Source organism: Thamnophis elegans, chromosome 6, assembly GCF_009769535.1.
Source record: "Thamnophis elegans isolate rThaEle1 chromosome 6, rThaEle1.pri, whole genome shotgun sequence".
NCBI lineage: Eukaryota > Metazoa > Chordata > Lepidosauria > Squamata > Colubridae > Thamnophis > Thamnophis elegans.
Genome location: NC_045546.1, coordinates 57,411,810 through 57,427,695, shown reverse-complemented (window position 1 = coordinate 57,427,695; position 15,886 = coordinate 57,411,810). Strand labels below are relative to the sequence as shown.

At 44.3% G+C, this 15,886-nt stretch overlaps 1 protein-coding gene across 1 annotated transcript in view; it reads right to left on the bottom strand.

The window, feature by feature from the left end:
• The window catches only part of TRAPPC10 (trafficking protein particle complex 10), a 91,761-nt gene extending 79,047 nt beyond the window's left edge, over positions 1-12,714 (bottom strand). Inside the window, exon 1 of the mRNA XM_032219468.1 lies at positions 12,445-12,714. Coding sequence (XP_032075359.1) covers positions 12,445-12,568 — 124 coding nt within the window. The 5' untranslated portion in view covers positions 12,569-12,714. The remainder of the gene's footprint in view (positions 1-12,444) is intronic.
• Positions 12,715-15,886: the final 3,172 nt, after the last annotated feature.

Below are 15,886 nucleotides of genomic sequence, written 5' to 3'. Positions count from 1 at the left end.
CTAAGGGCTCTATCCCCTTGATGGAAAGTCTTTCCTCCTTCAGGATGCTCCACTCAACTGCCAAGTAGTCAATTGGAGCCATTGGGGTTCCGGGTATTCCAGTGACCCCTGCCTGAGGGAGATCCTATCCTGAGGAATCCTCCGCGCTCTGTCCCCCAATAGCGACTGAAGGTCTGCCAACCATGGCCTCCTGGGCCAATAGGGGGCAATCAGTACCACCTCCGCCCCCTCCCAAAGAATTTTTGGATGACCCTGGAAATCAGGGGCAAGGGTGGGTAAGCGTAGAGCAGTCCCTGTGGCCAAGGGCCTAGGAGGACATCCGCCCTTCTGACCCCTGGCTTTGGTACCTGGCGTAAACCTTGGGAGCTGAGTGTTGTGGGGGGCGGCAAATAGCTCGACTTCTGGGTGGCCAAGTGGTCCATCACTTCTCTGAAGATCGCTGGGTGCAATCTCCACTCCAAGTTGTCCACTTCTGCCCAGCTGAGCCAATTGGCTGTGATGTTATCCACCCCCGCTATATGTTCCGCCCTTAAGGAGAGAACATTCCTTTCGGCCCACTGACCCAGCCTTTTGGCCTCCCGCATGAGGGCCTTTGACTTGGTCCCCCCCTGTCTGTTTAAGTGGGCCTGGATGCAATATTGTCTGTGGGGGCTGGAATGTGTCTGACCTTGACGATTGGTGAAATTTTTCTAGGCTCAAGCGAACTGGCCTGCGTTCCAACCAGTTGATATTGTGAGTCAGTTCTGTTTGGTTCCACTGTCCCTGCGCTATCTGGTCTTGTAGGTGGGCAGCCCCCCCCCCGAACAGGCTGGCACCCGTGGCTACCGTTACCTGGTCTGGCGTTCTGAAGAATTCGCCCTTGGTTATCGCCGGGGACATCCACCCGATCAGTGAGCATGGAACTTCTGCCGGGAGGAGAACCCTGGCCTGGGAGCAGCTCCTGTGCCTTCGCTGGAACGGCAAGGGAACCATTGTAGGTCTCTGATGTAGAAATGGGCCCAAGGGATAATGCCAATGGCTGAGACCATGGTGCCTAACCATTTAGACCATGTGGCTAAAGGCACCCTGTCTCCCTTGATTACCTGGTTGACTAATCGTCTTAACAAGCACTGTCTTTCGGGTGACAGGAAGACCTTACCTGCTGCTGAGTCTATCAGAGCCCCTAGGTGAATGAGCCTAGTGGAAGGGTAGAGTTGGCTTTTAACCGGATTCCCCAAGAACCCGTGCTCCCTCAGGATTGGCAAGGTGATATCTAGATCCCCTAATGCCCCTTCAAAGGAGGATGACTGTATGAGCAGGTCATCTAGGTAGCCTAGAATCCTAACTGGACCCGTGCTCCCTCAGGATTGGCAAGGTGATATCTAGATCCCCTAATGCCCCTTCAAAGGAGGATGACTGTATGAGCAGGTCATCTAGGTAGCCTAGAATCCTAACTGGAATCTGCCTCCAGCTCGCTGCTAAGGCAGCCATTACGTTGGTGAATTCTCGCGGGGAGGAATACTGGCCGAAGGGCAAGGCCTGGTTTTGGAAGTGCTGCCCCAGGTGGCAGAACCTGAGAAACCTCTTGTGATCCCTAATGATAGGAATGTGTAAATAGGCCTTTGTGGGGTCTATAAAAGTGAGGAAGTCTCCCTGTCTGATTCCCTCCAAGATGGAGTGGCGGGAATGCATTTTGAACCTCCTGTAACGAATGAAGTGGTCCTGCCGCTTCAGATCCAGAATTGCCCTCCATCCCCCTGATGCCTTAGGGATTGCGAAAGGGATGGTGTAATGCCCTTGGCCCTGCTGTCTAGAGGTACTGGCTGGATGGCTCTATGTCCAGCAGGAGTTGTATAGCCTCCTGCATCAGTAATCTCCATGCCGGGTTATTTGAAACCGGGCAGCTCCGGAAAAACCCCGGGGGTTTAGACAGGAGTTCCAGAGCCAGGCTGTGCCTCATGGTGTTCTGAACCTATTTATCTGATGAGGCACGGTCGCAGCAGTCGGGGGGGGGGGTGACTCAGTTCTGGCCTTAGTTTTTGCGGAAGGGGCACCCTCCGCCACATCCTCCGCTCCCTCGGAAGGGCCGCTTCTGCTGCCTGCCCCTCTGCTGCCTATCTTGGCGTCTCTGCCTGCCGGAAGAGCTTCCTGGTAATGCCTGGCACCTGAGTACCCCGCCTCTGAACCACTGAAGGGATCATGACCCCAGGAGGAGGACCCGAAGTCTTGTCCCCGGGAACAGGGCCGTCTGGAGTAAGGCGCCGTCCTGAATTGTCCCGTCTTAGGGGCTGTGGGGAGCCCCTTCCTCTAGTCCTTATTCTCGACCAGATAGGGGTCCAGAGTGGATCCAAAAAGGACATTTCCTGTGAAAGGAGTGGATACCAGGCGCCACCTGTGGTGAACCTCCGCCTGCCACTGCCTCAGCCACAGCAGCCTGCAAGATGCAACGGTGGAGCAATTGCCCTGGAGGCAAATCTGGCTGAGGACAATGAGGCATCCGCCGCAGATTGGATGACCGTCCCCAGCTTATTGATGTCCTGGTGCGCTCTGACCTCAGTAATGGGGATGCGTTGTTGCAGTTCCTGCAGCCAGAGCAGAAGAGACCTGTTGAACAATGAGGCGGTGGTGGCGGCCTTCACCGCCCAGGCGGCTGCCTGATGCCCTCTTCGGAGGGTGAGGTCCGCCTTCCTGTCTTCCAACGTCAGAGCCTGCTCAGGTTCCCCTGGCAAAGTCGGGGGTGTATGCAGTGCCAATGCCGGGGCGCCCCTGGTGGGTGGGATAGCACCCCCTCCATGTCTTGATCCACATTGTAGAAGGCCTTGTCTGTGGATGTGAGTGTGGGGCCCGGCGTGGGGGTGGCCCCTTGGCACTTGTCTGATTCAAGAAAGGCCCTGGGAGTTGGCACTGTGTCGGTCTCAATGGCCTGCTCCTCAAATATGGTTTCCGCAGAAAACCCCTGCTGCTGAGGTGGTGCCTCTGCTGCTCTGTTCCCAAGCCTGGCGGCTGCTTAACCCTTAAAAAGGAGGGATTTATATAACAAAGGCTGGAACAACCCGGTGAAGGTCAGCTTAGGAGGGGGCAAGCCTATGTCATCGGATAGTTTATCCTCCCTGACTTCCCCCTCCTCACAATCCAGCTCACTCTCCTCCCGTGATAAGGCTGAGGAGCTAAAGCAGTCCTCCCCCTGGGTTTCCAGCTCCACTGAGGCAGCATTTGTGGCTGCTGCAGCAATGTCAGGCATTGCTGGAAGGCCTGCATCATTATGTCTGAAAATTGGGGGCCCCTGGGGAGCTTGCTGGCTGAGGGCCCCTGCCTGCCTGTGGGGGGGGGGAGAGGCTGATCTCAGGGAGGCAGCATGGGGGAGGGGGATTGCCACCTCTGTGGGAGACCCCAAAGACTAGGGGTGTCAAAGGGGATTCTTCCCTGCAATATGGTTGTCCCCCCCGTAGTCCCACCTGCTGTAGGGCCTCCAGGAGTCTTTCTTTTCTTTCCCTGCCGTGGGATGGATTTGAGGCCAATTGCCCTCTTGCAAATCTGTTCCAGTCTTTAATGCCTCCTCCTTTCCTATTTAGATGGCTTGGGAGGCTTGTGGGGCTTGTGACTCCCCCCCCCCATGCTTCCAGCTCTGCCCTGGGGGTGAGGTGCTTTTTTTTGTCTCTGCCTTTCCTCCCCCCCCCTTCTCTGGGCCACCTGAGGGGTGGTCACTAACCTGGTGGGACTGCCGGCTGTTGTTGCCAGTACCTGTGTCCTGCCAGTCTCCTGTTGCCTCTGGGCGCCGCCATCTTGGAACACGTGGTCCCTTTTGGCTTCAAGATGGCGCCTGTGGCCAGGAGATGAAGGTGCCCCTTTTGAATCTTCTGGCTGGGTGGCTTGTGCTCCGAAGAGCTGCCGCGCGCCTCCGCTGCCGTTTTCTTCGCTTCCCATGCCGCTGGAGTCCTTGCTCTGCCCGTGAGCCCCCTCCAATGAGGTGGGTCACGTACCAATGGGGCAGGCACTCCGCAGCGTTTGCAAGGCTCCCTTCCAGGGGGCGGGGGGGTCCGCGCCGCCCTTGCATGTCCCTTATCTCTTGGGGAAGTCTGCGGTGCCGCTGGCGTCCTTGCAGCAGGGCTTGCCTGCCAGAGGCTTCTGCCTCTGCCTCCTGCCCGCCCAGCAAATTCCTTTCTGAGTGTTGCCTGTCTCACTCAGAAGCCTGGGCAGTGGGCCGCCCCCTGGGGGGCTTTTGGCCGATCCTTACAGTCCAGGGAGTTGCCAGCTCGCCTGGGATGCTGTAGGAGGGAGACACTGGAATTTTCCTTCCTTCCCTTTCTTGAATATCTTCGACCTGTCGGAGTTCCAGGATGGTCAACCGTCCATGAGTGGACTGAGTCTAAAAACTGGGTGGAGCCTGGTGGACCAGGGGCTTCTACCAAGAGCTCTGATGACTCAGTCCAATCAACCAGAGGATAAAGTCAACCCATCCTGGATACTCCTCCCCCTCACTATGGAGAAAATGATTACTGTATAGTTAACAAAGTTAAAAAAGAAAATGAATAAATTGAATGGATTGGATGCAGAGGTGGTATTCAGCAGGTTTTGACCAGTTCTGGAGAACCGGCAGCAGTGATTTTGAGAAGTTCAGAGAACCGGTAAATACCACCTCTGACTGGCCCCACCCCAATCTATTCTCTGCCTCTTGAGAAAGCTTCCTTCCAGTTATATTTTATTTTCTTTGATGACTTTGAGAACTCCATTTTCAGTAACTTACATTTATCTTTCTTTAATTGTGAATATGTCTTAATTAATTTAGTTAAATTAAAAACTATACTAAAAAGTAGTTTAAATAATATGCAACCAAACGTTTTAACAAATAAGAAGTTTGTTGTATGTCACCCAGAGTCACATGTTATGTGTGATGGATGGCTATATAAATTCCCAGGTTTACAAGCCATCAAACAAGTGTGGGCTCATAGACTGAGATGTTGAGACTCATGAATATTTAACTTTATGGGGGAAAAACTCATCTAAAACAGGGAGCAAAATCTTCTGTTGTAAGCTGTGGGTATAATTTGGAATACATATTTTAAATAAATTACTTTGCAATATTTTTACTGAATTTCAAACAGATTTTTACTTTCTTGATTTACAACAATACCAATCAACTCAGATATGTTTTAATCTTTGAAACCCTGGGAGTCAACATATTTGATGGAGTTGATTCTGAAATTCAACTTTCATATCCAAAACAAAAGAACATTTTTAAGGTCAGCATTAAGGACATTTATGATTCACATATTAAAGAACTGAAAAGCTCAATAATGGAACATCAATGCTTACGGGTTTTTAAAATGTTAAATCTGCTTCATTTAATTTAAAATTTAAAATGGATTCATCAAAATATCTTAGTTTGAGTTTACTGGATGCTCCAAAAAATGTATTCAAAAGGTCGAGCATCATTATTTTCTCTACTGGAGATATATGAAATTTGGATTGGTTCAAATGATTTGGTCCTATGGATCACTAACATCTAATGTAATTTATTTAAAGTAAATAAAGACATATAGGAATGTATTTTAGTGTTAATGATGTTATTGCTATATTTACAGTTTGGAATTACACTATTTGTGAGCAGTTATGATTGTTACTTAGAGAATTGTTTTCAGAAATTTGAAAAGTAGCAATATTCCTGATATTTAACCCTGAATTCAAGAAAATATGACAATCTTTAAAAAAAAAAAAAAAAAAAAGCTTATTTGTCCTGTGGCATAAATTATAAATTATTACCTTCTGCTAAAGTAGATTTAGAAATCTGTTTACATTTGATTAATATATAACATAAATTAATGTTTCCCCCTTTTCTGATTTTAACTAGTGTAACAATAATATTTGTTTGTACCACTGATAAAAATTAATATCTATTATTATTATTGTGTTTGCAATGTATTTATATTTTATACACGAACTAAAACCTATTTTGGCTTTAGCCAGCTTGAAGACTTTAGACCAGTCATTATCTCTCAGTCTAACCACCTTCAGAGGGTTGTTGTGGGGAAAATAGGAGGAAGGAGTATTAGATATGTTTGCTGCTTTGTTATTTATAAAAAATAATTATACAAATAATAAAAGTGGGATAAAAACAAACAAACAACAAACAGAACTGTAAAAACGGAATTTAGTTGCAAAAGGTGCTATCACATTCCTACATTTTTGCCATCGTTGTCTAACATAGTTACTCTCTTATAATATGCACAATAATTTCAATAAACTGTGTAATGGGTGTGGACAAGCTTATTTGTCCTGTGGCATAAATTATAAATTATTACCTTCTGCTAAAGTAGATTTAGAAATCTGTTTACATTTGATTAATATATAACATAAATTAATGTTTCCCCCTTTTCTGATTTTAACTAGTGTAACAATAATATTTGTTTGTACCACTGATAAAAATTAATATCTATTATTATTATTGTGTTTGCAATGTATTTATATTTTATACACGAACTAAAACCTATTTTGGCTTTAGCCAGCTTGAAGACTTTAGACCAGTCATTATCTCTCAGTCTAACCACCTTCAGAGGGTTGTTGTGGGGAAAATAGGAGGAAGGAGTATTAGATATGTTTGCTGCTTTGTTATTTATAAAAAATAATTATACAAATAATAAAAGTGGGATAAAAACAAACAAACAACAAACAGAACTGTAAAAACGGAATTTAGTTGCAAAAGGTGCTATCACATTCCTACATTTTTGCCATCGTTGTCTAACATAGTTACTCTCTTATAATATGCACAATAATTTCAATAAACTGTGTAATGGGTGTGGACAAGCTTCAGCGATTTCCAGCATGGTTTTCTGAAGTTTGCTTGCTCTTGGCTCCCAGAAACGGGGAATGGGCCTAGGCATTTGGGTTGGCCTGGGCTCTTGCACTCATGAATTATGGCACTGCTGAGCAGAATTGTTTATACTTCTTCAAGACCAACTGTCCTGAGACTCCGGGTGCGATAAATATCTGCAGAGGAGCTTTCCCATAACATACTGTATGTTGTTTGGACTCTCAGTGCGGGACCTTGGGGAGGGGATTGGGGGTGATTTTCAGGGTGTAACTTTTGCAAGCTTCAGATCTTCCCTTACTTTTGCTGCTAACAATTCAAACTTAGTAAAAGTACCTCTTCTCTAAACCAATGGAGCTGGAGGTTTTCTTTCTTAGATTTTGAATGGAGGCAGGTCTGACATTAGCCAATATCTGAACCAAAGCGCATTAAAGTTACACATTGAAAGTCACCCCAAATCCCACCCCTCAGGGTCCAGCACTGAGAGTGCTATAAAGATTTGCAAAACCTAGGAAACACAATTGCTTTTTAGTGCGTGCAGTCCTGAAAAAACTCAGAGCTGCTGAACTGTATGCTAAATTGTCCAAGTGAGAATTTCATCAGGACAAGATTGATTACTTGGTCTATTGCATATCACATGAGGGGATAGAAATGGACCCTGAAAAGGTGCAGATGGTTTTGGAATCCCCCCCACCCGGGCACTAGAAAGCAATTGCAGAGTTTCCTGGGCTTTGAAATTTTTGGTAGGCAATTCATCCCTTCTTTTGCTAAGATTGCATTGCCCATCACCAACCTCTTGAAAACTAAAGGAGAAAACAAACCTAAGGCCAGCCAACCCCTTGAGTGGACATTGGAATGCCATGCTGCCTTTGAAAAGCTCAAGCAACTCTTTGCAATCAAACTCAACACTGATGCCCATTTGTGATTTATGCTGATGCTAGTGATATGGCTATGGGAGCCATGCTGTTGAAAGCAAATGCCAAGGGGGTCTTACAACTCTGTGCTTACACCTCCAGAAAATTAACTGAGACTGAAAAAACATGGGTAATTTGAGAGAAGGAAGCCTTTGCTGTGCAATAGGCACTATTAACTTGGAGGCATTTCCTAAAAGGGGCAAAGCAGCCTTTTGAGGTGTGGGCTGATCACAAAAACCTGGAGGCCTTGAAAACCTCACGGAAATTGTCACCTAAGCAACTTTGTTGGGCACAATACTTTAACCAGTTTAAGTTTAATGTACTACATTTCTGGGGGAAAGAACTTTATGGCTGATGCTTTGTCCAGATTGCCTCAATACAATAGTGTTAGGCCTGAAGTAATCCGACCAGTCATTCCTTCTAAGCAGCTGGCGGCTCCTGTGATTACCATGGCTCAGAAAAAAATTGGAGACTGAGCTTTCCAGTGAAATGTGCAAAGAACTGAAAAGCGATGAACGGTTTTTATCCCACATGAAGAATGCACTATGCAAAATGTTCTAACATGGATTGGCACCAAACTATACGTGCCCACCAGGTTGAGGGGGACTGTTCTACAGCGTGCCCATAATTTGAAAACCGCCAGCCATTTTGCACCTGATTTTTCACCTGATCATGCAAAATTTGGGTAGCCTTCATTGAAAAAGGACATTGAAACTTAAATCGCCAGCTATCTTGTCTGTGCTGTGGCTAAAAGGCCCCCAGGGAAGCCTGCTGGACTCCTACAGCGTGTTGCCAATCCTAAGGCCCCATGGAAGGAAATATCAATGGATTTTATAGTTGAATTGCCTGAGAGTAAAGGGAATCATTACTTGAGTTACAGATTTATTTTCCAAGCAAATGCATTTTGTCCCATGCATTAAGATACCTTCAGCTAAAGGACTCACTAAACTGTTTATTCAACAAGTGTATAGACTACAAGACGTTCCTGATCATATTATCCCAGATAGGGGGATACAATTCACCTCCCAATTTTGGTGGCAGTTCCTAAGAATGTTAAGCTCCATCCTGGGGCTAAGTTCCACCAACCACCCTCAAACTATCAGAGCTTGTGAATGGACCAACTCAGTTCTGGAACAATATGTTAAGGTGCTATGTAAATTACCAGCAGGACAATTGGGCCAAACTGCTACCCTTTGCAGAGGTCGCTTATAACTCAGAACATACTAGTACTGGCATCACCCTGTTCAAAGTTGCTTCTGATCAGGATTTCATCCCTATACCATAATTGCTTCAGGAAAAGTCTCTGATCTGCTTCTTAGTGGAGTGTATTGAACAGCCGAAACACACCTGGCCTGTCACACGTAAGGCATTGGGTGGGGCACACCAAGCTCATAAGAAACAGGCTGATAAAAAGAGGGCTAAAAAGAAAGAGTTCCAAGTGGGTGATAAAGTGTATCTGTCCACTAAGTACTTATAACTACCCCAAAATAAAAGAAATTGGGACCTATGGGGGCCCTTTCCCAATTTTAAGAATTATCAACCTGGTTATTGTACAGTTGGACCTGGCAAAAAATCTTAGACGGATCCACCCAGTGTTTAATGTTAGCCTGCTCAAGCTTGAGAAAGTGTCTCCTCTTCACCCTGTCCAGCCTCGCCCCTCTTGTACCCCTCCTTATAGAAGAGGAACAGCACTTTCAAGTTAAAGAAATCCTTGATTCTGGAAAATGGAAAGGGAAAGAGCAATATTTGGTAGCTTGGAAGCATTTCCCTCCTTCACAGTCTGAATGGGTAGATGCTCGAAATGTTCAGGCTCCCAAGATCCTTCAGGTGTTTCCTAGGAAATATCCTGATAAACCGTGGCAAAATAATATTTCTTAATTATCTTAAATTATTTTGTATTGTCCATTTTAGTTTTGTGCCATGCTTTCTCTTCTTTTATAGGGCTAATGCCTCTATTGCTGAAGGGCTGAATGTCAGCCAGATCTCCAGCATGGTTTTCTGAAGCTTGCTTGCTCTTGGCTGCCATAGAAATAGGGAGAGGGGTCTGGGCATTTGGGTTGGGGAAGCGAGCTGATGTGAAGTAGTCCCATGAGAGCTGGAAAGGAGTTTTGCACTCATGAATTGTGATGCTGCTGAGCCGAGTTGTTTATACTTCTTCAAGGCCAACCATCCTGAGATTCCAGATGTGAGAAATACCTGCAGAGGAGCTTTTCCATAACATCACACTGGATGTTGATTGGACTCTCAGTGCTGGACCCTGGGGGGAAAGACTGGGATGACTTTCATCAATGTGCAACTTTCACACACTTTGCCTTGCTTTCGCTGCTATCAACTCAGCTTTAGTAAAAGTACCACTTCTCTAAACCAATGGAGTTGGGGCTTTTCTTTCTTAGGTTTTGAATGGAGGCAGGCCTGACATTTAACTATCTTAACTGCTAGTAAGAAAACTCAGAAGGAGCATTTAACTAAATTCCTGGGTACCACAATTCCTCTCCCCTTTGAGATTAAATAGCCTCAAGACCTTGCTTGAGCTTTTTGGTTTATAGTCTATCCAGGCAAAGAAATAGAAGATTACATTCAGATGGTCCAATTCTTTCAGATGGTCTAGGTGTCAAATTGGTGGCCCACGAGCCACATGCATCACATGCAGGCCATGCACACCCAACTCCGCAAAGGGGAAAAACCTCACAAACTGTCACATGATGGCAAGGTGACGCTGCAAGTTTGATACCCGTGATCTAGGCTTTTTCAAACTGACTTTTGGTTGATGGCTTTAAAATAATATTGTATTTTCTTTCACTAGTAGAAAGTAGAAGATATTTACCCTTTCTTCAGGTTCGGTCCTATCTGCCCAGTTGAGAGAGGGGGAAGAAATAGATTGTGGCAGTAATTACCTGTGAAAACAATTCCTCCTGCATGCATCTCAGGCAGAGCTGGGTGGGTGGATAGGACTAAGGATTTGGGGAGGGGGAGGCTTTCTCTTACTCTCTGACAGGCATTTGTGGGATAAAAGGCATGTTCAGGCCAAATATAAAAACAAGAAGCCAGGAAAGAGAGCACTGCAAAATCCTGATAGGTAATCAAAGATAGATAATCAAAGAAAATCCATGCACTTTATCTTTCTCGGTTGTGGGATACTGAAGTGACAGTCTCTCCCTTGAAGACTTTAAAGAGTTAAGGATTGCTTAAATAATATGTATGAAGTACTTTTAAAATGTAAAGACTTTTCTTCAGCATACTTATGTCTGTGAAACATAGTCTTTTCTAAGTTTTAAGGCTTAACATTCAATTAACAATAAAATTCAATTTCACTTTTACCTTTTACTGTTTATATTGGAAATATGAAATGTACTCTTTTATTAAACAGAATGAAGCTAAAACTGTAATTATATTTAAAAAATGCAGACTAATCTCTGATACAAACAAACATGTTTATGCACATAATCAAATGCAAGCGATCAGTGTTTGCCAGGTAGGATTGTTACTAAGAAGTCAATAAATATAAGTTTAAAAATATTGTAAAGTAGTGCAGTGATCAAAACATGTTTCCCCCACCCATTTGCTAATTAGCATTAGGAAAGCTGTTATTGTTCATCACACATATCACAAACTAATTTAACATTATAAAACATCAGGACTAAAATTCCAAGACTGCATGAATGAAAACCTGCTAGAAATGTATTTATACTCCATTCCTATAACAGCTCAGATTATTTCTGCTTTGCTCATTTCAAAGAAATATACATGATGGGACAATATATATCTTGACTTAAACTTTCTCATCATGTTATATTTATTTCTAAATTGAGGATTATTTAGCCTGCTTCAAAATAGATCTACATTGCTTATGTTCTTCTCTTTAAAAGTGCCACCAGTACAAAAGAGATGGCATAAAAACACTCTACCTTGAAACAGAAAAGTGAAAAAAGAGTCTTAAGATTTCCATCATTTTAAATTATAACACAGCCTTCAAATGACAGTAGGCCAATTAGGATAACCTCAGTCATTTCTTAGGACCTCACTCTACTACTTTCATATGTGAATAAACAACTGTGTTAATAGCTAGCATATAGAAAAAGGCTTAATATTTCCCATAGTTGTAAACATCATACAACGGAGAGATCTGGGGCCAGTGAATTCTCTGCTTTCCATCCCAGTTTCCCAAACCCAAATTTCCACTGTTCCTTGAGCAACTCCCTTTCTATCTAATCCACTTTTCCTAGGTTTGTTTTGAGAGGAAAAGTGAAACTGAGATATTCAGTGCACGTCTATAGGTGTGGGATTCTTATGAACCACAGATTACATATCCATCCTTCTAGCGGTTTGTCCCTTCTATGAAAGAGACACGTGTGGAATCGTTTGACATCCAAGTACAATAAGCGCTAACAGATCTCTCTCCAAGAACTGCCTCCCGTGCAGAATATTGGAACAAGCACCGAAGAGAAAGAGCCTCAGCAAGGGTTGCCCCACTGGACCGAGTCTCGGCGGTATAAGTTGAAGTAAACTTCGGCTCTCCGGTCAACCGCACAAGGCTGACCCGACACTCGCAGGGCACCCGCAGCCAAACCTCCAGGCAGCCGCATCCGACATAGGAGCGGCTTCCCCCGCGCAAAAAAATAAAAATCCGACTTTCCCGACGCCAAAGCTTCCCACCCCTCGCCGGTGACCCTGGGCGGGCGATGATGCACGGAACGACCCTGCCGCAGACTCGCCCCCGGCCGCACGCCTCGCCGTCGGCTCACTCACAGGTAACGATGGGCTTGTTCTCCATCGTGTAGATAATCGGCGGCGTCTCCACAGTTGCCTTGTCTTCTCCCGGCGCCCCTTGAGTGGCCGCTATGACTGCTACCGCCACCGGCGCGAGTTCCATGGGCGGGCAGGGCGTTCAGCCCCGGATCCTTCTGCTCCGAGCCATAAAGGCGCCCCGCCGCGCCTCCCCCGCGCCCGCCCCGCTGCCGCCTCCGGCGAAGAGACCCTCCTGAACCCCTCCCCTCCAACCCCAGCGCGCTGGTCCCTCGCCTGGAAGAGCGTTCCGGCTTCATCCGCTTCCTGTATCACTGACAAGCATTACCCCTTCCGGCAAAGGGAGAAGCGGATGTTAAAGGGGAAGGTGGAATGCGCCGTGACCTCCGATTGCATTTGTTTAAAAGGGGAGTGTGCAGTGGACAGGAAGGGCAGGGAGAAGAGCAGGTAAGGGGGTGGGGGATGCCTGGCATTCCGTCGAAGAAAGGCTTGTTTGCAAGTGGGCGAGCGGAGCAGGGCTATAGATATTTTTCTGGGAAAGGAAGATTCGCTTGCAGTATTTATTTCTACATAATTGTTACATGTCTTTCTTTTTCCTCCCGAGGAGTTGATGCAGACACTTTCTTGGTTTGATTCTGGCAAATAGGGGCATAAGAAATACGCCGGCAGAGTATTGTTACATTGTTGTTAAGTAGAATAAATAAATTTTACAAATAGGTCACCTTTTACAGCCGTGAATATTTTTATTTATTTACAGCAATTCTCTAAGGCCCGATGTATCATTCTAGACAATACATAGGTAGGCCTTGCTTTGCTTACCAACTGCTTCGTGCAATGTCCCTTTACCATGCTCCTAAAAAAAATAGCTGCGATAAAGGCACAATGGTCGGGGCCTCCTTCAGACATATGATCAACTATTTGTAAACTTCACAACTAGCTTGTGATAGGCAGAGCTAATATTGTATTATTAAGTACAGGTAATCTTCAACTTACGATCACAGTCGAGCCCCAAATTTATGTTACTAAGTGAGACAGTAGTTAAGTGAATTTTGTTCCATTTTAAGACCTTTCTTGCCCCAGTTTTTAAGTGAAACACCACTTGTTAAGTTAGTGACATGGTTATTAAGTGAATCTGAGTTCCCCATTGATTTTGCTTGTCAGAAAGTAATTAAAGGTTATGTGACCCCAAGATAATGCAACCGTCATAAATATGAGTCAGTTGTTTCTTTTTTTTCATTTTTTATTTATTTTTTTTTAAACATTTTATTTATTTCATTTTCATTTTCATTTTATACAATCACTTATATACTGTGCGTAACAAAAAACAAAAAAAAGGAAAAAATTCACCATAAAAAAAAAAAAACCCAACATGACACTTCAATCCCCCATACACCCTTTCTTCTCCCCCTCCAACTTTCATTTCTCCCCTCCAGCATTCCCCTCTTCTACTTCCCTTCCCCCTCAGACATCTCCCCCCCCTCCATCTCACCCTCCTTACATTCCCCTCTCACTCCCTCTTTACTTCTCCCTCTTCTTTCCCTCTTCTCCTCACTTTGGTGTATCCCTACAATTAATCTATTCAGTTTATTTTTTTAGAAAATAAAAGAGAAAAAGAAAAAAAAAAGAAAAAGAGCCGCAGTATACAAGTGAATTCTTATTGTTCTAAGAATTGAAACTGTAATTCCACCCTCCCCCCTATAATCCCCCCTCCCTAACCCCCTTACGGCTTCCCAGGTCCCATACCCGGCATAGTGCCTTAACAAGCACTTGAGTATAATAAAACCAGCTAACTTTAAAGTTAAAAAAATAAAAGAAAAACAAAAAAAAAGGGAATAGTAAAAAATAGAAAAGAAAAAAACACACACAGAAAAAAAAAGAAAAACAAGAAAGATCAATAAACCCACTACATTAACACAGCTTCCCATCATCTGTAAATCTTAAACAATGTAGCTCATTCCAAATTTCGGTTATTTTACTACTTGCAGGGTTTCAAACTGTGTTAGAGCCAGGTAAGTTAATCAATTAGGATTCCCCAACTAAAAGTCTCATTGCTTTATCTATCTATTCAGACCTTTAATTTATCTCTTTTTTATCCGAATATCCAAACCTTTCTATAAAACCATTAAACTCAAGTACTTCTTTCATTTTTCATTTCCAACACCTCCCATTCTATCCTTACCCAGATCCACATGTAAATTTTTTTACCTTCCACCCTGCCTTTATCCATATCCACATATATATTTTACCGCGTCCATTGCTCCTCACATATTTACTCCACCTTCCTGGAGACTCTCTGACTAATCTTTCTTAACCTTATATTGAAATAGCAACTGATACAAACATCAGTTTGCATTCTAGCCCCAAGTAGTCTAGTTAAGCTTTCGCTACCCTTCCCTCTCCCACGCGCCTCCCAACTCCGTTCGTCCCAGACCACAACTCAAAAAGATTGCGATCTCCGCTCTCCTCGCCTAGGAAAATAATTCATGCACATTTTGAGTTAGAGTTCAAACAAATCTTATATACAATATGTGTCCACAATCAGCAACGCTTCTTTCAGTCTCCATGTCTCATCATCGATATACAACTTTTCCATTTTATCCCAGGCAGAAATCATAAAATTTTAAGAACATCGCTAAGTCTTTATTCTTTACTCTTCTGCCCTTCCGGAGGAGGAAAGCAACACCCTCCGCCTTGTAGCCACGTGTCTCGCTGCTTGTCTTCTCCTTCTCCTTGTCTCTCTCCAGGTCCGGATGAATCAGGAAGTCCCGCCTTCAGGGTCTTGTAATAAAATTCTCGGGCTTCACAGACAGAATTAATGCGGTGTTTTTGATTGCCAAATGTAACTGTAATGCCAGCTGGGACTTCCCATTTGTATGGAATCTGAGAGTTTCTGAGTTCTTCAGTTAAGAAAATGTAATCTCTCCTTGCTCTTAATATTTGAGATGGTATCTCTTTAAAAACAATCAAGTCCTGTCCATCGATTCTCAACCTCTTGTTGTAAAGCCTCTGTATTATCACATTTCTGGATTCCCTTGTGGTAAAGTATATAATTATGTCCCTCGGGAGCTGTCACTGTTTTGCTACCCACGAATTCTGGCGGTAAATTTTTGAATCTGCCAATCAAAGTTAAGTCCCGGACTTCCCACCGAGCGGCTAAGAGCCTCAAAGAAGATCTGTTTCAAATTCTCCTGTTCGTTTTCACGCAGTCCTCTAACTCTTATTGCGAAGGCAGTCTTATTATAATTTATCATGACAAGTTGTTTTTGAGCATTTTCAATTTCCTGTTGTAACGTTTGAATTTTGGATGTCAGATTAAAGTTAGTTTCTTCCAAAAGTTCCAATTTATCCTCCGTTTCAGCAATATAATCTGTCATGACTGTCATTACTCCGATCATATCCTCCTTTGCTTGAGCAATTTTAGCATCAAATTGATCATATAAATCCG